Source organism: Pecten maximus, chromosome 15, assembly GCF_902652985.1.
Source record: "Pecten maximus chromosome 15, xPecMax1.1, whole genome shotgun sequence".
Classification (NCBI taxonomy): domain Eukaryota; kingdom Metazoa; phylum Mollusca; class Bivalvia; order Pectinida; family Pectinidae; genus Pecten; species Pecten maximus.
Genome location: NC_047029.1, coordinates 9,744,601 through 9,769,296, shown reverse-complemented (window position 1 = coordinate 9,769,296; position 24,696 = coordinate 9,744,601). Strand labels below are relative to the sequence as shown.

The 24,696-nt window shown below is 30.2% G+C and overlaps 1 protein-coding gene across 1 annotated transcript in view; it reads left to right on the top strand.

Moving 5' to 3' along the window:
- LOC117343804 (integrin alpha-9-like) overlaps positions 1-24,696 on the top strand; it is a 60,069-nt gene that overhangs the window by 22,253 nt on the left and 13,120 nt on the right. The window contains exons 5-14 of the mRNA XM_033906316.1: positions 8,464-8,512; positions 8,819-8,908; positions 9,339-9,424; positions 10,130-10,192; positions 10,373-10,516; positions 11,256-11,364; positions 13,585-13,770; positions 14,893-15,099; positions 19,936-20,108; positions 22,845-22,988. Coding sequence (XP_033762207.1) covers positions 8,464-8,512; positions 8,819-8,908; positions 9,339-9,424; positions 10,130-10,192; positions 10,373-10,516; positions 11,256-11,364; positions 13,585-13,770; positions 14,893-15,099; positions 19,936-20,108; positions 22,845-22,988 — 1,251 coding nt within the window. The remainder of the gene's footprint in view (positions 1-8,463; positions 8,513-8,818; positions 8,909-9,338; positions 9,425-10,129; positions 10,193-10,372; positions 10,517-11,255; positions 11,365-13,584; positions 13,771-14,892; positions 15,100-19,935; positions 20,109-22,844; positions 22,989-24,696) is intronic.

Sequence of the window (24,696 nt, the reverse complement as noted above, 5' to 3'; positions counted from 1 at the left end):
TATAAATACGTTATTTCTGACATAGTAAGTATACTTATATAAATACATTATTTCTGACATAGTAAGTATACTTATAAACACGTTATTTCTGACATAGTAAGTATACTTATATAAATACATTATTTCTGACATAGTAAGTATTCTTATAATACGTTATTTCTGACATAGTAAGTATACTTATAAATACGTTATTTCTGACATAGTAAGTATACTTATAATACATTATTTCTGACATAGTAAGTATACTTATATGAATACGTTATTTCTGACATAGTAAGTATACTTATATCAATACGTTATTTCTGACATAGTAAGTATTCTTATAATACGTTATTTCTGACATAGTAAGTATACTTATATAAATACATTATTTCTGACATAGTAAGTATACTTATAATACATTATTTCTGACATAGTAAGTATACTTATATAAATACATTATTTCTGACATAGTAAGTATTCTTATAATACGTTATTTCTGACATAGTAAGTATACTTATAATACATTATTTCTGACATAGTAAGTATACTTATAATACATTATTTCTGACATAGTAAGTATACTTATAAATACGTTATTTCTGACATAGTAAGTATACTTATAATACATTATTTCTGACATAGTAAATATACTTATATAAATACATTATTTCTGACATAGTAAGTATTCTTATAATACGTTATTTCTGACATAGTAAGTATACTTATAAATACGTTATTTCTGACATAGTAAGTATACTTATAATACATTATTTCTGACATAGTAAGTATACTAATATAAACACGTTATTTCTGACATAGTAAGTATACTTATAAATACGTTATTTCTGACATAGTAAGTATACTTATAATACATTATTTCTGACATAGTAAGTATACTTATATAAATACATTATTTCTGACATAGTAAGTATACTTATAAACACGTTATTTCTGACATAGTAAGTATACTTATAATACGTTATTTCTGACATAGTAAGTATACTTATAAACACGTTATTTCTGACATAGTAAGCATACTTATAATACGTTATTTCTGACATAGTAAGTATACTTATATAAATACGTTATTTCTGACATAGTAAGTATACTTATATAAACACGTTATTTCTGACATAGTAATTATACTTATAAACACATTATTTCTGACATAGTAAGTATACTTATAATACGTTATTTCTGACATAGTAAGTATACTTATATAAATACGTTATTTCTGACATAGTAAGTATTCTTATAATACATTATTTCTGACATAGTAAGTATACTTATAATACGTTATTTCTGACATAGTAAGTATACTTATAAACACGTTATTTCTGACATAGTAAGCATACTTATAATACGTTATTTCTGACATAGTAAGTATACTTATATAAATACGTTATTTCTGACATAGTAAGTATACTTATATAAACACGTTATTTCTGACATAGTAATTATACTTATAAACACATTATTTCTGACATAGTAAGTATACTTATAATACGTTATTTCTGACATAGTAAGTATACTTATAAATACGTTATTTCTGACATAGTAAGTATACTTATAATACGTTATTTCTGACATAGTAAGTATACTTATAATACGTTATTTCTGACATAGTAAGTATACTTATAAACACATTATTTCTGACATAGTAAGTATACTTATAATACGTTATTTCTGACATAGTAAGTATACTTATATAAATACGTTATTTCTGACATAGTAAGTATTCTTATAATACATTATTTCTGACATAGTAAGTATACTTATAATACGTTATTTCTGACATAGTAAGTATACTTATAAATACGTTATTTCTGACATAGTAAGTATACTTATAAACACGTTATTTCTGACATAGTAAGTATAATTATATCAACACGTTATTTCTGACATAGTAATTATTCTTATAATACATTATTTCTGACATAGTAAGCATACTTATAATACATTATTTCTGACATAGTAAGTATACTTATATAAATACGTTATTTCTGACATAGTAAGTATTCTTATAATACATTATTTCTGACATAGTAAGTATACTTATAATACATTATTTCTGACATAGTAAGTATACTTATATAAACACGTTATTTCTGACATAGTAAGTATACTTATATAAATACGTTATTTCTGACATAGTAAGTATACTTATAAACACGTTATTTCTGACATAGTAAGTATACTTATATAAACACGTTATTTCTGACATAGTAAGTATACTTATAAATACATTATTTCTGACATAGTAAGTATACTTATAATACATTATTTCTGACATAGTAAGTATACTTATAATACATTATTTCTGACATAGTAAGTATACTTATAAACACGTTATTTCTGACATAGTAAGTATACTTATAAACACGTTATTTCTGACATAGTAAGTATACTTATATAAATACGTTATTTCTGACATAGTAAGTATTCTTATAATACATTATTTCTGACATAGTAAGTATACTTATATAAATACGTTATTTCTGACATAGTAAGTATACTTATATAAACACGTTATTTCTGACATAGTAAGTATACTTATAAATACGTTATTTCTGACATAGTAAGTATACTTATATCAACACGTTATTTCTGACATAGTAAGTATACTTATAAATACGTTATTTCTGACATAGTAAGTATACTTATATAAACACGTTATTTCTGACATAGTAAGTATACTTATAATACATTATTTCTGACATAGTAAGTATACTTATAATACATTATTTCTGACATAGTAAGTATACTTATAAACACGTTATTTCTGACATAGTAAGTATACTTATAAATACGTTATTTCTGACATAGTAAGTATACTTATAATACGTTATTTCTGACATAGTAAGTATACTTATAATACGTTATTTCTGACATAGTAAGTATACTTATAATACGTTATTTCTGACATAGTAAGTATACTTATATAAATACGTTATTTCTGACATAGTAAGTATACTTATATAAACACGTTATTTCTGACATAGTAAGTATTCTTATAATACATTATTTTCTGACATAGTAAGTATACTTATAATACATTATTTCTGACATAGTAAGTATACTTATATAAATACGTTTTTTTCTGACATAGTAAGTATACTTATAAACACGTTTTTTTCTGACATAGTAAGTATACTTATAATATGTTATTTCTGACGTAGTAAGTATACTTATATAAATACGTTATATCTGACATAGTAAGTATACTTATATAAATACGTTATTTCTGACATAGTAAGTATACTTATAATACGTTATTTCTGACATAGTAAGTATACTTATAATACGTTATTTCTGACATAGTAAGTATACTTATAAACACGTTATTTCTGACATAGTAAGTATACTTATATAAATACGTTATTTCTGACATAGTAAGTATACTTATATAAATACATTATTTCTGACATAGTAAGTATACTTATAAACACGTTATTTCTGACATAGTAAGTATACTTATAATACATTATTTCTGACATAGTAAGTATACTTATAAACACGTTATTTCTGACATAGTAAGTATACTTATAAAAACGTTATTCTGACATAGTAAGTATATTTATAAATACGTTATTTCTAACATAGTAAGTAAACTTATAAATACGTTATTTCTAGCTCTGGAAAATATTAACCGCGATAAACCTCTCGAACTTCTCTTTAGACTAGTATTTCACTATCTATACCTGTAGTTGTCGATAATGTAGTATAAGGAGTATACAGATGCCTATTATATCACTGTGTGATTTAATGCATAATTGCTATGCTATCATCGTAAATATCACCGTAAGATCACCTTATTAGTATCAATTATATAATTGTGATGTGTTTCTAGTACTTAATGATATGCTGCGCGTGCTATTATTATTATATTATTTATTATAAAACGATGTTAACATTAAAAGGTTTCATTAAAACCTCATAAAGTGAGCATACAAATGAAACTGAAGTTGCTGTTACCCCGAATTACGCCCGATAAAGAAACTATAATATCATCAGCGTCATAATCACGTATTGTTTGTTGATAGTTCCAAGGTCATTTGACATATTAAGGTTAAGGTCGTTAGGATCTCTTGTAATGTCAGAGATTAGCAAACCATTAAGAAGGAATCGGAACAGAAAAAGGCGACACAATAGCCAGCAGGTGGGACGCAAAATATTGAAATCCAGGAAACGGTTTCATACGATAATGTTTTCCCCACTCGAGCCCAACGACATAAAATCCGACAAGGTTAAAATAACCCAGCACTTCCTCAACTATCCGTCTTTCCATTTGAAGTTACTTCACATGGATAATATGTTATTTCTGACATAGTAAATATACTTATAAACACGTTATTTCTGACATAGTAAATATACTTATAAACACGTTATTCCTGACATAGTAAGTATACTTATAAATACGTTATTTCTGACATAGTAAGTATACTTATAAATACGTTATTTCTGACATAGTAAGTATTTTTATAAATACGTTATTTCTGACATAGTAAGTATACTTATATAAACACGTTATTTCTGACATAGTAAGTATACTTATATAAATACGTTATTTCTGACATAGTAAGTATACTTATAAACACGTTATTTCTGACATAGTAAGTATACTTATAATACGTTATTTCTGACATAGTAAGTATACTTATAATACATTATTTCTGACATAGTAAGTATACTTATATAAACACGTTATTTCTGACATAGTAAGTATACTTATATAAATACGTTATTTCTGACATAGTAAGTATACTTATAAACACGTTATTTCTGACATAGTAAGTATACTTATATAAACACGTTATTTCTGACATAGTAAGTATACTTATAAATACATTATTTCTGACATAGTAAGTATACTTATAATACATTATTTCTGACATAGTAAGTATACTTATAATACATTATTTCTGACATAGTAAGTATACTTATAAACACGTTATTTCTGACATAGTAAGTACACTTATAAACACGTTATTTCTGACATAGTAAGTATAATTATATAAATACGTTATTTCTGACATAGTAAGTATTCTTATAATACATTATTTCTGACATAGTAAGCATACTTATATAAATACGTTATTTCTGACATAGTAAGTAAACTTATATAAACACGTTATTTCTGACATAGTAAGTATACTTATAAATACGTTATTTCTGACATAGTAAGTATACTTATATCAACACGTTATTTCTGACATAGTAAGTATACTTATAAATACGTTATTTCTGACATAGTAAGTATACTTATATCAACACGTTATTTCTGACATAGTAAGTATACTTATAATACATTATTTCTGACATAGTAAGTATACTTATAATACATTATTTCTGGCATAGTAAGTATATTTATAAACACGTTATTTCTGACATAGTAAGTATACTTATAAATACGTTATTTCTGACATAGTAAGTATACTTATAATACGTTATTTCTGACATAGTAAGTATACTTATAATACGTTATTTCTGACATAGTAAGTATACTTATAATACGTTATTTCTGACATAGTAAGTATACTTATATAAATACGTTATTTCTGACATAGTAAGTATACTTATATAAACACGTTATTTCTGACATAGTAAGTATTCTTATAATACATTATTTTCTGACATAGTAAGTATACTTATAATACATTATTTCTGACATAGTAAGTATACTTATATAAATACGTTTTTTTCTGACATAGTAAGTATACTTATAAACACGTTATTTTCTGACATAGTAAGTATACTTATAATATGTTATTTCTGACGTAGTAAGTATACTTATATAAATACGTTATATCTGACATAGTAAGTATACTTATATAAATACGTTATTTCTGACATAGTAAGTATACTTATAATACGTTATTTCTGACATAGTAAGTATACTTATAATACGTTATTTCTGACATAGTAAGTATACTTATAAACACGTTATTTCTGACATAGTAAGTATACTTATATAAATACGTTATTTCTGACATAGTAAGTATACTTATATAAATACATTATTTCTGACATAGTAAGTATACTTATAAACACGTTATTTATGACATAGTAAGTATACTTATAATACATTATTTCTGACATAGTAAGTATACTTATAAACACGTTATTTCTGACATAGTAAGTATACTTATAAAAACGTTATTCTGACATAGTAAGTATATTTATAAATACGTTATTTCTAACATAGTAAGTAAACTTATAAATACGTTATTTCTAGCTCTGGAAAATATTAACCGCGATAAACCTCTCGAACTTCTCTTTAGACTAGTATTTCACTATCTATACCTGTAGTTGTCGATAATGTAGTATAAGGAGTATACAGATGCCTATTATATCACTGTGTGATTTAATGCATAATTGCTATGCTATCATCGTAAATATCACCGTAAGATCACCTTATTAGTATCAATTATATAATTGTGATGTGTTTCTAGTACTTAATGATATGCTACGCGTGCTATTATTATTATATTATTTATTATAAAACGATGTTAACATTAAAAGGTTTCATTAAAACCTCATAAAGTGAGCATACAAATGAAACTGAAGTTGCTGTTACCCCGAATTACGCCCGATAAAGAAACTATAATATCATCAGCGTCATAATCACGTATTGTTTGTTGATAGTTCCAAGGTCATTTGACATATTAAGGTTAAGGTCGTTAGGATCTCTTGTAATGTCAGAGATTAGCAAACCATTAAGAAGGAATCGGAACAGAAAAAGGCGACACAATAGCCAGCAGGTGGGACGCAAAATATTGAAATCCAGGAAACGGTTTCATACGATAATGTTTTCCCCACTCGAGCCCAACGACATAAAATCCGACAAGGTTAAAATAACCCAGCACTTCCTCAACTATCCGTCTTTCCATTTGAAGTTACTTCACATGGATAATACGTTATTTCTGACATAGTAAGTATATACTTATCAATATGTTATTTCTGACATAGTAAATATACTTATAAACACGTTATTTCTGACATAGTAAGTATACTTATAAATACGTTATTTCTGACATAGTAAGTATACTTATAAATACGTTATTTCTGACATAGTAAGTATATTTATAAATACGTTATTTCTGACATAGTAAGTATACTTATATAAACACGTTATTTCTGACATAGTAAGTATACTTATATAAATACGTTATTTCTGACATAGTAAGTATACTTATAAACACGTTATTTCTGACATAGTAAGTATACTTATAATACGTTATTTCTGACATAGTAAGTATACTTATATAAATACGTTATTTCTGACATAGTAAGTATACTTATATAAATACGTTATATCTGACATAGTAAGTATACTTATATAAATACGTTATTTCTGACATAGTAAGTATACTTATAAATACGTTATTTCTGGCATAGTAAGTATACTTATATAAATACGTTATTTCTGACATAGTAAGTATACTTATATAAATACGTTATTTCTGACATAGTAAGTATACTTATAAACACGTTATTTCTGACATAGTAAGTATACTTATAAACACGTTATTTCTGACATAGTAAGTATACTTATAAAAACGTTATTCTGACATAGTAAGTATATTTATAAATACGTTATTTCTAACATAGTAAGTATACTTATAAATACGTTATTTCTAGCTCTGGAAAATATTAACCGCGATAAACCTCTCGACTAGAGAGAACTTTTCTTTAGACTAGTATTTCACTATCTATACCTGTAGTTGTCGATAATGTAGTATAAGGAGTATAAATATGCCTATTATATCACTGTGTGATTTAATGCATAATTGCTATGCTATCATCGTAAATATCACCGTAAGATCACCTTATTAGTATCAATTATATAATTGTGATGTGTTTCTAGTACTTAATGATATGCTGCGCGTGCTATTATTATTATATTATTATGTGTCGTGCGCATGTGTGTGCCACGATGTAAGTGTGTGATCATGAGCGTGTATATGTATTTTCTTTCATTGTTGTTTGAGATGTTCGTGCATTGTTTTTTTTATTTGTATAACTCTTCATATTTGGAGGAAATAAAGGTAATAAAGATATAGCTATGTACACTATATGACATAACTAGAGTTCATCTTGTCTCCTGTTTATCTTGCACAATATATTATACAATCGTATAATGCCTCACAAACGTCCGTCCTTGATTATGTATTTTTAAGCGAATTTGAAACAAATGTATTGGTTTTAACGGTTTAAGTTATTACATGTATAATGGCATTTCGCAAAAATAGAAAAAAAAGAAAGTTGTAGCAGGCCGGCTTTTAATTGTAAATACTGTACATAGTTATATGGTCGCCTTCTAGCTTCGGGGTAGGGGGCATATCTTTTTAGCTCAGTTGGTAGAGCGGCGGACCAAGTAAGCCGAGGGTCGCGGGTTCGATCCCGGCTGGCTGCACACTACTACTCCTTGGACATTTACAAAGTCATATTATTTGAAATATGTTAATATGTCTATAACAGGAAGGTGGACAACTGTTGATGGGTGCTCCAGGGCTCAACGACTGGTCTGGTATGTGGAGTGGTTTTAAATGGTGATATATAGATAATGATAGTGTATGTATATGTAATTGGACTGAGGATTATGACATTTCTAAATGTAATTTTGAATTTATATGTCCAATTAGTTTCATCTAATCCCTTGCTATTTCATAATAATTTCAGTGTCCTTATCTGCGTTCGTGATTCAAGTTAAAAATGTCATATATGTTAAATATGTTAATGAGCCCTCAGAAAATTACTGAAAAATGTAGTTTTCGTAAGATTTATTTCATTGAATCAATTTTAACGGGAAGCCAAATAATACCATTTCTTACAGGTGGAGTTGCTATAGAGAAAGAGAGCGATTCGAGACAGGATCTACGCTACATAGAACCTGTACATAGTATTTACCACGACAATTACATAGGTATTGCATATATTACCTTTAAACTGTATCTATTTAATATTTAATTTTAACTTTCAAACAACTGACTTTACGAGTTCTTATTTTAGAGATTTTCGTGTCGGAAGCATTGCGCTAAATTATGATTTCGCCAATTATACTTTCTACTAGAAAACATGAGTGCGCCAATTCATTAATGAAAAATCGGAAATGCGCTGAATTTTTCTTCAGCCAATTTAAAATGCATGTCATACATGATATAGGTATTGATTTCGTCAACAACTAATAATAAGACTAGCTCTGAAGCGTCATAAAAGTTCAGAAAGTCTTTTACTCGAAACACAAGACGCCTATAGTGGCTTCTGTCATTTCACCAGAAGTTACTATTATTATCAAGATGCAGATTTAATTTTGATTTAACTTCATCAGATCAGTATTTATTTACATTTGTAAGGTTACGCCATCACCACCGGAAGTTACTTGTCGCGCAGATCCAAAAATATTGCTCTAGGAGCTCCGAGGGCAAATAACACCGGAAAGGTATGTCACTATCAGGTCCTATTTTCCCCGCTTGCTCAAACCACACACTTACAGGAACATTATTTTTAGTTAAATGTTATAAACACTCTTTTGATATCGGTGTTATTTCATCAGTTTTGTTTGTTTAATTCCTCCTAGTTCCTCCCCCACCCATTGCTTGTGAAGTTAATTAATGATATTTTTCTCACCTGTTCTGTTTTTGTTTAGGTGTCGATGTTTAAGTTATCGAGTTAGAGTTAGTTGGTGATATACATGTTGATGCTGTGGAGTTGTTTTGATATTGTATTGTTAAGTTGAGGAAAACTGTCATTTTTGTATCGTCTTTTACACAACTGGCGTACATGTACTTCAATTCGTAAGGTTGAAAGTGAAGATTACGTTTCCAATGTTGCTACATAATAATTGTTACATATCGTTGAATACATTGTTTGTTTTTTATCATTTATGTTTTCATCATTATATCTATAAACTGATGTTTTCGAGTGGTAGATTAATATATTTTGGCTTAGAGTTGTGAAAAAGATCGATTACCGAAAACTTACTGACACTAATTGAAGTTTAATACATAGACGAATATTATCTGCAATATTCTATTTTAGAATTCAAAATCATGAGTAAGGATAGGCCATTTGAGACAAAAATGTCGTTATATACAGTACCGCAGAAAATTTATTTAAAAATGAGACACGGAACTGTCTTTTTCAGGTTTTCATCTTTGATTTGTCGAACCCAAGAAATAGTCCGCAGCTCACCATAACCGGAAGTCAGGTATCATTTCTACACTTATAGAAGTAGTGGAAGAACTGGAGAAAATTTCTATATATTCTTCCAAGTAATTTGTATATCCAATATTTTTTCCTCAATATTTAATTTTGTCCTCACTATAAGCAAAGTGACCATAATCACGTGATATCCTGCTGTCATCTGTTATTTTTATACTCACTACAGATGGGAAGTTATTTCGGTTCGGCGCTATGTACGATGAAGTTCAGTTCGGACGGATGGGACGATATCTTGGTTGGTGCTCCGTGGTATTCATCTACCGGTGATCGACAAGGAGGACGTGTTTTTATTTACATCTCTAGGGGACTGGTAAGGGACCAGATGATTTAAACAATGACATTAAAACATAAAAAAAAAAGTTTGCTTAATTAGAGGTTTCAGGTACAAACAATGATAAACATATAATATCTTTTTTCTTTTTTATTCTGTTTTTTTTTCTGTTTTTTTTTCTTTTTCTTTTTTGTTTGTTTTTATTTTTGCTTTGTTTTTTGTTGTTGTTTTTTGTTTTTATCGAAGCTGTGATGCTGTACGAGAGTATATAACTCGACTAGTTTAATCATCAGTTTGATAACCAGTTGATGGTTTATCTCAATCATCTACTGATTAGGGGATTCCGAAACATGTAGTTGCCTTATATTATATTATATTATATTATATTATATTATATTATATTATATTATATTCACATCATTATAACGCACACGCGGATTTGTCTGCATTACGATCCTATCTCAACTTGTGGTCGTTTTTATACCTATAGGATTAGAAGCACTTTCAGAATTACCCTGGTCACATTATTGTATCTAATTAAAACTGGCTCTGAGCTGTTCCCTCATCTGTGTTGTATTATATAAGGATATATATATATATGTCTATCCGGCCGTTGACGTCGGTTTTTACTAAAAAGACGAATTGGGTAGATTTTAAGTGAGATATTTTTTATATATATTTATGTATTGTGTAATCGAACCACTTACACAAACAAATTATTGTACACAAATTGATTTGATCAGAACTTGAATATACATTTTGACTTTTTTTTCTCTAGATGGGATTCAAAAAGTCTGAGACAGAACTAGCTGGGTCCTCCTCTGTCAGCGCCGGATTTGGTTCAGCCATCGTAAACCTAGGCGACATCAATAACGACGGTTTCCAGGGTAATATCTTAATTGAGAAACAACAATAACGACGGTTTCCAGGATAACATTTTAATTTAGAAACAACAATAACGACGGTTTCCAGGATAATATTTTAATTTAGAAACAACAATAATGACGTTTTCCAGGGTAATATTTTAGAAACAACAATAACGACGGTTTCCAGGGTAATATTTTAATTGAGAAACAACAATAATGACGTTTTCCAGGGTAATATTTTAATTGAGAAACAAAAAAAATGACGGTTTCAAGGGTAATATTTTAATTTAGAAACAACAATAACGACGGTTTCCAGGGTAATATTTTAATTGAGAAACAACAATAATGACGTTTTCCAGGGTAATATTTTAATTGAGAAACAACAATAATGACGGTTTCCATGATAATATTTTAATTGAGAAACAACAATAATGACGTTTTCCAGGGTAATATTTTAATTGAGAAACATCAATAACGACGTTTTCCAGGGAAATATTTTAATTGAGAAACATCAATAATGACGGTTTTCAGGGTAATATTTTAATTGAGAAACATCAATAATGACGGTTTCCAGGGTAATATTTTAATTGAGAAAACAACAATAATGACGTTTTCCAGGGTAATATTTTAATTGAGAAACATCAATAACGACGTTTTCCAGGGAAATATTTTAATTGAGAAACATCAATAATGACGGTTTTCAGGGTAATATTTTAATTGAGAAACATCAATAATGACGTTTTCCAGGGAAATATTTTAATTGAGAAACATCAATAATGACGGTTTTCAGGGTAATATTTTAATTGAGAAACATCAATAATGACGGTTTTCAGGGTAATATTTTAATTGAGAAACATCAATAACGACGTTTTCCGGGGTAATATTTTAATTTAGAAACAACAATAACGACGTTTTCCAGGGTAATATTTTAATTGAGAAACAACAATAATGACGTTTTCCAGGGTAATATTTTAATTGAGAAACATCAATAATGACGGTTTCCAGACTAACACTTTTTTCCTCTGAACTGTCACTTGTTTTTGGAGCTGGTGACTTTCATTTTTTAATTTTTGTTTACCCTTTGATCCTGTTTGTTTGCCCTTTGATGACGACGGTTTGCAGGGTAATATTTTGATTGAGATACATCATAACGACCGTTTTCAGGGTAATATTTTAATTGAGATACATCAATAACGACGGTTTCCAGGGAAATATTTTAATTGAGAAACATCAATAACGACGGTTTCCAGGGTAATATTTTAATTGAGATAATCAATAACGACCGTTTTCAGGGGAATATATTAATTGAGATATATCAATAACGATCGTTTTCAGGGTAATATTTTAATTGAGATATATCAATAACGACCGTTTTCAGGGTAATATTTTAATTGAGATATATCAATAACGACCGTTTCCAGGGTAATATTTTAATTGAGATATATCAATAACGACCGTTTTCAGGGTAATATTTTAATTGAGATATATCAATAACGACCGTTTTCAGGGTAATATTTTAATTGAGATATATCAATAACGACGGTTTCCAGGGTAATATTTTAATTGAGATATATCAATAACGACGGTTTCCAGGGTAATATTTTAATTGAGATATATCAATAACGACCGTTTTCAGGGTAATATATTAATTGAGATATATCAATAACGACGGTTTCCAGGGTAATATTTTAATTGAGATATATCAATAACGACGGTTTTCAGGGTAATATTTTAATTGAGATAATCAATAACGACCGTTTTCAGGGTAATATTTTAATTGAGATATATCAATAACGACCGTTTTCAGGGTAATATTTTAATTGAGATATATCAATAACGACGGTTTCCAGGGTAATATTTTAATTGAGATATATCAATAACGACGGTTTCCAGGGTAATATTTTAATTGAGATATATCAATAACGACCGTTTTCAGGATAATATTTTAATTGAGATACATCAATAACGACGGTTTTTAGGGTAATATTTTAATCGAAATACATCAACAATGACGGTTTCTTGGATAATATTTCAATGAATACTTTGTATGGTATTTACATCAACTGCATATTATAAATTAATAAAGCTGAACCGTACGGGATCATTAGTGATGTGGTGTATTTCCTACTTCTTTAGAAATATTTTATTTATTACTGGATTATATGTGCTGTTGTTTGTTGTCTTCATTCGTTTGAAACTTCAAGTAGATACTCTGTAAAAAAGAACTCGTGTTTTCTACAGATGTGGCTGTAGGAGCCCCATACGAGGATGACTCGCGTGGGGCTGTGTACTTGTACCTGGGGACCCGGGACGGGGTGTGGCACGTACCTATACAAACTGTCCGCGCGCGCATTCTAAACCCGAGACTGAGGGGATTCGGGGCTGCTTTCTCTCGGCCTCACGACATCGACAAAAACGGATACAACGGTAGGTAAATAAATGGATTTGTCTCTTAGCAATATGATAATTTAACATTGTATTCAAACTGCTTAAATGAGAAAAATTGAGAGAAAGAAAGTTGTGATTGCTGAATGTTTGACGGAAAAGGGCTGATTCTGAAAACCAACTCCAACAGCAGTATTTGCTTGTTAATAGTTTTACCCTGTGTTGGAGTAGAGAGAAATTAATTGATGTAACAATAAGGAAGAACAAAGAAATATTGTGGTACGGCATGTATAAACAACGGATATAACTGTAAGTAAATAGATGGATTTGTCTCTTGCGGATGAAAGCATAAGGAGTCTTTTTTCCTAGCAATATTTAAGGGTTAACTGTAATATTTTTTTTACGTTATTGAGCAATAACACAAAAAACTGGGGTGTACTCTTTTCATAAACCGCTTCACGTAAAAAAAATATTACAGTTAACCCTTATAATTTAATTAACAACGATAAGAAACATTTTCATTAAGTTTAACATGTTTATTTTGCTCCAGATATTTAAAAACACATCGATAAATACAAAATCCCGTGAACAACGATTACTCCGCTACTTCCGGTATAACTGAAAGTAGTTCCTTTTTTTTATGTTATGAGATGATAACATAATTTTTTGAGCCAATGAAAATGCTTGTTACAAGCAAAATTAAATTATGATACTTTAACGTTGTATTTGAATTGGTTAAATGAAAAAAATTGGAGAGAAGGAAAGTTGTGATTGCTGAATGTTTGACGGTAAAAGGCTGATTCTGAAAACCAACTTCAATAGCTGTATTTGCTTGTTAGTTGTTGTAACAATAGGGTAGAACAAAGACATATTGTGGTACGGCATGTATATGTGACACCAATGACCTTCAAACAACCTGAATAATCTGCTATCGGAATCTTCATTTGATGTAATACTACACGTTATACAACGCAGCCTTTCACTAAAATCATACTCATGTTAAGTTTTTATGCCATTTAATGTACTAGCGAGATGGTTAACAATAACGGTTTACACCAACCGGACACCTTAATCTTACCGACAAAGCCTTGATTTTGCTTTCGACTCTGAACTCCTTATGCCTTTTGGAATTTTCTTATGATCATAATTATTCTTTTATTTCAGATATCGCAGTGGGAGCTCATATTTCTAATCAAGCTGTGTTACTACGCACACGCCCTATATTGAAGTTGGCTGTCGTTTTTATTGTTGCGCCCAAGAAAATAGATCCTGATAGGAAATGTAGAGATTATGGATTGCCATATCCGTGTGCAAGGGTCAGATTTTGTTTCTCCTACAGCGTGAACGGACAACCAGTTCCCGATAAAATAGGTCAGTATTCATTTAAAGGGACTAAATGGCTAGATTTTCACTTACATAATATATAAAAAAGTGTATACGATTTAAAATGATAAAAAAAGTTATGCACTTTATGTTAATTATAAATTTCAAAAGTGTCCATAACAATTTGTTTAAAAATAACGAAAAAAATAAAATAAATATTGACACCCTCTCTCCGATGTAAACAGCAAATGACGACAAGTTCAAGTTCAAGTTCTTTATTGACTTTGAGTCTTCCGACCCATCAGTATCATATACATGTACATACATTGTAATATACAAACATAACATTGACAACATCAGACAAAACACACACAAAACATAAATTCGTGCCAGAGACAATATACTCGGAGAGCATAACTATGTTAAAGAAGCTCTTTTGACATTTGCCACTTTGATGTATTTGGCCAATTTTTCTAAGTCTTTGGTATTTTGCCCGTTAAATAATTGTATCAATTTCAACATACTTGGTTTTTTAAAATAGTAACTTTTCAAATATTTCTTACGAATATCAGAATAACATGGGCATTTTAAAATAAAATGAAATTCATCCTCGACATCATTTAAATTACACACAGAACAAATTCTCAAGTGTCGCTGGATATTTTGATAACGACCTTTTTCTACATTTAAATCATGAGCTGACAGTCGAATTTTAGTAATTTCTTTTAAGTACCCTTTCCCTAATGGTTTTCTCAAATAACCCTGAATACCAAATTCATTGTGAAGACATGTATACAAAAATCCCTTTGAAGATGTTCTAATTTGTTCTATGCAATCCTGTCTGTTAATATCTAAAAGTCTGTCTTTAATTACAATGTAAGAAATATTGTTAATAATTTCTGTTTGCCATATATAGCCTAGGCCTATTCTATATAATTCGTTCTTGATATTTAATACCCATTTACCATTATGCTCTAACATGTCTTTATAACATGATCTTAGAATACAATTATCAGTGTTTATTATTTTTATCCAATATTTAAAAATTCTTAATTTCCTTAATAATGTCAATGGATATCTACCTAGCTCTAAATAAACCATAGCATTACAAGTATTTTTCCGTACATCGAGTAATTGTTTGCAGAATGAAGTATGTAATTTTTCAACATCAGACGCTTTATGAAAGCCCCATATTTCTGAACCATAACTTAAAATACTGTTAACATATGTATCAAAAACTGATAGTTGAGTTTCAATATTAAAATAATTTGTACGACATACATTCAAAATTGAAAATAAAGCTTTTTCCCCTTGATCTGCTACTTTTTGTTGTGTTTTTCTAAAAGTCCCATTGTAATTTAACAAAATACCCAGATAATTGAATTCGTTTACAATTTCCAAATGACATCCGTTATATGTCCAATTTTCGTTGTTCCTCAAAATACCACCATTTCTAAATACAAGTACTTTTGTTTTATTTGTATTGACTGTTAGATCCCACTTTTTTGTATATATTTCTAATGAATTTAACATATTTTGTAGGCCTTCTGGTGTTTCTGAAAAAATCACCATGTCATCTGCGTACATCAGTAGAAACAGATTTAAAGTTTGAATTTCTATCGATGGACAGTTGTCAATTAAAAATTGCATCTCGCAGTCATTTACATATAATGAAAACAATAAAGGAGATAAAATTTCCCCTTGAAACAATCCGTTATTACAATTGAAATAATTAGATAGTGAGCCATTATGCTTACCGTCTCTCTAGCACTCTTATCATCTTGGAAACAGATCAAATCAAATCAAATCTAAATCAACTCATGTTGGTGCGCGAATTCATTACCGATATTATTAGTTAAAATCTGACAAAGCGCTAAAATCTCAGTGTTCCAAAATAACAACGTTTACATTGTACAAAAAACAATACTAAAGATTGCTTGAGTTTTTGTTTCTAAAAGATAACTTATGGATAATCATTCTGATACATATTACATAAAACTAAACCAAGGACAACTGAAGTTAAATCCATGCGTCAAAGCATGCGTAATTGCGGATCTCTCACCCGTCTGCCTTTTGTAACTCCTTTTAGAATATAAATATACCTCGGTTTTTATGATAATAATGATAAAAATATGAGAAATAATTAAGAATTCATGTACCGTTTAATAGTAGCAGTATAGGCGTATCAAAGCGGTTCAGAAATTATTATCCATGATTATTGGGCCTTTCGCCAATGTCTTTCTCAACTCCTATCAAACATACTGCTGAAGCCGCCATTTTGGCGCTACCAGTTACAGATGGCATTTCTTGTACTGCCCCACAACGTACTCATTTACAGATAAGTTTTGACTGGAACACAACGGAGTAAAGTTTATTGTTTAAGGATACACAGGCAATATTCCTTCACGTGAATTTCACATGAAAAATTTCACGTGAAATTCACTTTTTTGCCCTTTTCACGTACTCGAACTAGCAACCTTTCGGTCACGTAGTCCTGCGTCCAACGACTTACATTTGATTCACGAATGATATTTCAACCCAGTGTTCCAAAATGAAAGATGTCATCATGTTTCAATCTATCCGTATATATCTTCACACTGCTACATCGCTAGAATATCATATTAAAAAATATAAAAGGAACAAATGTGAACATTTCTCATGAATCAATTTTTACAATAAAGTAAAATAATCTTTCATAAAATCAAATCTGATTTCGTGATGAAACATGTACATATTCATTCAAGCAGAATACATATTCCGCAGTATGTCGGTACTATTTATAGAAACTTTTAAAATAAAGATATGTGATTGGCACAGTGGTAACACACTTAATTGCCTTTTACTTAAGCGGCCGAGGTCCGATTCCCCAATCGGACGTGAGAAGGTATGAGGTCCCCTTCTCGACCACGTGGGTTTCCTCCCACACTCGCACGCTTATATCCGGGCAAACAAGAGTGACTAATATGATTTGGTATAACTTGTTTCACAATTGTTGTAAACTAAATAAAGTTTAGATTTAAAAAAGTATATATTTCCTGTCAGAACATGTTTAACTTTACTATCTATATTATGATTTTACCTAATTACCTTGGCAGGATTCACATATATAGATATCAAGAACGATTTCTGTCATATAATTTGATAAGAAGGCAAGAACCCTGAATCCTATTCTTAGTTTATATTTAATATTAGTTTGGAATGAACAGTATAATTGAGTATGTTTCATTGATGGCTTTTTTTTTTTTTTTTTTTTGAAAGTGTTCGGCATTTAATTATGATTTAAAATACAACATCGTTTACTTCAAGCAGCAAACTTTACAAATACTGTTTAATTTTTTTTTTCATACCGTCATCTCTATAGTATAGAGTCATATTTATTGACAAATTGATAAACAATTTCTTTCATACTCTCATCTCTCTAGTATAGAATCATATTTACTGACAAATTGATAAATAATGTCTCTCATGCTCTCATCTTTCAAGTATGGAGTCATATTTACTGCCAAATTGATAATCAATGCCTCTCACACCGTCCCTCTGGTATATAGTCTCTCACACCGTCCCTCTGGTATATAGTCTCTCACACCGTCCCTCTGGTATATATGTTGGATCGTGATACGCCTTATTAGTAGACGGGACCGAATATCGGTATTATCAGGTTTAAGGTTAATTTTACCAAAAGGCAGAATATTATCATGACCTTCTTTGATATCATTTTTGCAAAATTGTAAATACAAATACTAAATATAGCACACGTAACAGTATTCTACACTTTTACAGGAAAATAATCAAAAAGGAAGATTGACGCTGAAATTGTCTTAAAATTGATTTAACTAATCACCATGATATTTCAAATATTTTTTTCATTAATATATTTAGAACCACGTCTATTGCTTATCCTGTTTTTCATGTCTGCATATACGTGTCATTGTTTTTATAAAAATGTACATACATTTCTTGCTGAACTGTCACTCTTGCGTCTCAAAACACTTCATACCTTATTGTAATATTTGGTTTTAATCATCAAATGTGTAAGTTACACACAGATTTATTCAATTATTTATTCATCTATTTTTTTTGTCAAGTGACGTATTAGAAAAAAGTAAAGCATGTTTTGATATTGTTATACGCAAACTGTTAGACTTTTGACATCTTTTCATTTCTGTTTGCGACTTTTCCTACCATTGTCCGACACTTTCCTCATCGGACACATTTGACAATTAACATTCTCTTTTGAATATACGTACAGCAAACCATGAACTGAGAATGACACTGAGAATCCACTCATTATAGAGCTTTTCCTGTTTAATTCACCCATTATATAGCTTTAACTGTTTTATATATTTTTATTATAATCCACTCATTATACAGCTTTACCTGTTTAATCCACTCATTATACAGCTTTACCTGGTTTTTTTTGTTTTTTTTGTTTTGTTTTTTGTTTTGTTTTTTTTAAGGTACAAGAAATTTTAATGCCCCAGAACATTTAAAAATTTGGACTGCTGCCAGGGTTGAGGCCCTGGATTCAGTATCCTGACAAATATATCCTCATACAAGAGGGCTCTCATTCATCACCTTACATTGATGGCTTAACAATGACTAAAGGAGATTCGCTTAGGATAAATAAGCCATCTCGAAAATTTGAATCTTGAAGAGTCCTCTCAATTTTGAAAAGAATCTGCATACATCTGTATAAACAAAATGTATACCTCAACGAAATAAACTTCTGCGTCAAGGTAATCGGTCATTGCTTACCGGCGAAATTAATGTTGAATACCGTTTAAAGATCAGTAACGGACAATTTACTTTCGTATTTTATAAATGTTCTTTGAAATAAAACTTTTGAAAACCATATAATTAGAATTGTATGTATACTGTTTACAGACCTACAGTATACATTGGGTGTGGATGTGACACGTGGACAAAGGACACACAGAGCTGTTTTCATTGAGACCCTGAAGAACGCCACTTTAACGGAAATGACGTCACTAACAGGAAGTTTCGTTTTGTCACGAAACGTACAGACTTGCAGTGACCTCCATACATTTTTTCTTAAGGTAAGCATAGGTCTTATTGTACATATTATTGTTTGAGACACCATCAGATTATACAGGGAATAATTTTAAAGCATATGAACGGTGCAGCATCTTTAAGTAAAGATACTGTTACATATCGACATATCGGCCGCGGTGGCCGAGTGGTTAAGGTGTCCCGACACTTTAACACTAGCCCTCCACCTCTGGGTTGCGAGTTCGAAACCTACGTGGGGCAGTTGCCAGGTACTGACCGTAGGCCGGTGGTTTTTCTCCGGGTACTCCGGCTTTCCTCCACCTCCAAAACCTGGCACGTCCTTAAATGACCCTGGCTGTTAATAGGACGTTAAACAAAAACAAACCAAACAAACATATCGACAAAGGACCCAGAGCGTTATGAATAACGTTTATATAAATGATTAATATACACGATTCCGCGGTCAATGTTTACAATAATATAGATTTGGATTCATAACAATTCAAAATGATTATCAGTGGCGAATTAACTTACATGTACTAGGTACTAGACTAAATATTCAAATATTAAAATGTTTAGTTATGTTGTTAGCAAGTGCCGTGTACAAGGCCTGTGATTTTTGTTTTTACCTGAATGCAAACATCCTTTATGGTAAATCTAATGAAAGATTTAAAATGTAAATTATTGAAAAATCAGTTTTTAATCCATTTTGGCTTTTGCATCAAAACAAAAACCGAACACGTATATTTGACGTTCGATTTTTCTAAAATGTTTCACTTGCACAGGTGATTAATTGGTTTTTTAACATATTTCGATATAGAGCTTTTGATATGACCTTATCTGAACATAATTTATTGTATGGATATTAATGAATGAATGAAGATCCGGATTTCGTCACCTTGCAGCCAATATGCTGTTATCTTGTTCAATTTTTAGTTTGTAAACTTAGATAAAATAACCTACCTGGTAACGATGATATGGTCAGTTGTATAATGCATAAGCTGTTACAATATGTAATCCTTGATACAGCGAATTGCATCATTCTTTTAACAAGTTAAAGCATGGAAATAAAAAAAAATGTTTGTCTCTTTGATGCTTCTAATTTACCTTTCATGTAAAATGAACTACAGAGTTGTCTCTCTTGAAGTACACCTAAGCTATCTAAAGATGTCCAGTTAACTCTTTGTTTTCTATGATCGGTTGTTCAGGTCTCTTGTAAAGATATTCATGACGTTTATGTTATTACAATAACCTATAACATGTTGTTATAATTTATAGCAAACCTCAGATTAATGATGATCTAATTCATGTACAATCTATAAAAGATTGATTCAAATCTTCACAATGAACGAGTGTCGATAAAGTCCTACTTTGTATGGTATATACGATAGAAATGATTTTGACTGGGTTAATAATTGTATTTTGATGATAAGCATAATGAAATTGATCGTATTTCTTAGACACTCAGAAAAAATGGATTTATGCCATAAGAATGTGAGCCTATGTAACGATATATATATATTGAAAAAAAAATGACGAAATGCAAGACAAAATATTATTATTTAGAATTTTGGTCACATAATGTAAAGCGCTTTCCCAGCCCAGCTATTCCTCGGTACAGTGTAACTAAGTAAGTATCTATGACGTCATACATCGTATACTTGTTACGGCATCTAATCGAGTCCATACAGATACTGCAGTTGGACCTAAATGTTTTACAATAAGTAATTACGCCCATTCTACCTATGACGTAACAATTATAATACTAATACGTGTCAATAATATTTTTTTGTATTGCATATATATACATATATATATGGGCTTAAAATATGAGTGTACGGAAGGCGTGCGATATCATTAAATTATTTTACCTACTATATCTTGGAAAAACAGCGTACAATTTGTATGAATTGAATACATCAGAGTTAACAGAATTTCCTCGGGCGTCAGTCAATCATATTTCAGAAATGCAAATGGTTTACTTCGAATTACTTAATACTTGTGTTAATAACATCTAACGAGAAATAATCATACTATTGTCATTATTAACATGATTAATATATTTTGTCAATTAATTGTTACTTTCGATAGCTTGATTAACCTATTTTGTCAACTGATTATGTTATTTCCGTAAACTTGTTTAACCGATTTTGTCAACTGATTATGTTATTTTCGTGATATTGTTTAACCGATTTTGTCAACTGATTATGTTATTTTCGTGATCTTGTTTAACCGATTTTGTCAACTGATTATGTTATTTTCGTGATATTGATTAACCGATTTTGTCAACTGATTATGTTATTTTCGTGATCTTGTTTAACCGATTTTGTCAACTGATTATGTTATTTTCGTGATATTGATTAACCGATTTTGTCAACTGATTATATTATTTTCGTAATTTTGATTAACCGATTTTGTCAACTGATTATGTTATTTTCGTAATCTTGATCAACCTACATGTATTTTGTTAATTAACCATGTCATTTCCGTAAGCTTGATTAACCTATTTTGTCAACTGATTATTTTATGCAATACGTTTACATAATTGTCCAATTGATTTTGTATTTGTTATCTTACTAACACTGCAACTACACGATTCTGTTTGTAACATCTTAAAGGATGAATTTAAAGGAATATATAACTATTTAATGCAAATGTTGTTTTAAAGTTTGGTGTTGTTGTTTTTTTTTTTCTAGTTCTAAAACGTTGTTTCGTTAGAGCAAAGTTTAAAAAAAAAAAAAAAAAATTCTACCTTGATATCCTTAAAAACCATATATTTTCAGAATACATTCGAACCGTATGAGGATATTACTGTAGAATTACGCTTCTCCGACAGCTACCGCCATACACATTCTATTGTTCCAATAGTGGCTCCTTACATAGTAAAGAAAAAGGTTTATCCCGCTCAACAATACATTAGAAGAAAGGTAAGTTCGACATACACATTTCGGGGAATGATACATAAATGTATGTATATATATATATATATGTATATTCCCCTAAAGAGCAACGTTTGAACAGTGAAAGCGCTCGGGATATCAACATATTTTTGTTTTCAAGTTATTTTTCATTTTTAAACTTGACAATGACTGTTCAATATCGATGGTTTTTGCACTTTCATTTTATTTGTTTCAAGACGTAATTATGTATTGCAGTATACGAATATGAAATTAAGAAAATATCAAATAATATAATCAGGCTAGCGTGTATCAACAACTTCTACACGAAATCATTATTGACTTAGATTAGGAAAATGATCAACAAAGACGCATATGAGTGTTGATGAGCGCTGAGATACATTCTATATTTAGCCTAAACAAGGCAACACCAAGGTTTTAAAGAGACGTATTCAGTATATCACTTTAATTAAGCTATCATCTAGCCACAGTTCTACTGAGACAGCTGGTGTTAAGTCAAGGCCCACAATCATTGAGCTTTATGTGTTGCATACGAAGGAGCTGCTAATTCTCGACCAACGTGTTTTCTCTGTAGTTAAGACGATCGTGTGTCTGATAATTAATGATAGTAATTAGCCTTTGTCTAGGCGAGGAAGAGAATACAAAATGGAAAGAATACTAGTTAAAAGTACCATTCTGTTTACATGTCAAGATTCTCTGTATTTCTGCGATTTAGCAACTTCTTTTTTGCCTTAGTGTAGCCAACAGTGGATGCTATTATCAACATATCGATCTTTTTTGACTCGAAATCTTGACACTTAATACCTGTGGTCTTGTTTGGTTGGGGTTCGTTTTGTCCATAAAAAGGCCAACCTTTTACATGAAAAAGGATCGAGGAAGAATCTGGAATTCAAATACGGTTCATTCTTTCACCCTCCACATCTCAAGTGAGTTAAACAAAGAGAAATACCATTAACTTAAAACTTGATATACACCTATCGGAGTGTATCATACTCTGGCAATAACACGGTCTCACATAATGGTGCTATGATTAAAATAAATCCTTCGGAATACATTAATAAAAACCGTATTATAATATTTCATACCTGATTCAAAGAAATGTAGGGATAGTCAGTTTGTCAAAAAACATTTCCCATGTCATTATCATTTACGCTGTGACGATATTAGGTTTGCATGGCCAATGATTTATTTTCTTTTATTGTAATTGTCAACTCCCTTTGTCGCCTAGTTTACTTCACGTGTAATCGTAGCTTCTATCTATTCCGGGGACACCAGTCTCTGCCTCCACATCCCTCATTTTTCCCAGGTTACAGTGCGTGTAAATACAGTGTCTGTCCCAGTGGTTTGAAACCTTACCACGATGACCTTCATCCTCATGATAAAACACTTTTATTGGCAATCTATTAATATGCATCTGTCAATATTTAGGAAAAAATCGTTAAAATGATATTGTAGGGAATCTCTACAGTGCATTACAAACACAAGTTATAATAGCAATTACACCGTTGGTTGATGACGTAGAATGGGGGCTCAACTTCGGAATCGGAATCAATATTCTCTAAAGGGTTACCAGACCTTGTTTTTCGTATAAAGCCCGCGTCATTCTATCATTGACTACCTAAACTGTCAAGTAATGACATTGGTACCGCTTCCATTCATTTTGTGGGTTCCTAGGTCGAGTATCCATTAGTTTCCTCGGCGGGCCTGGTTTCACACC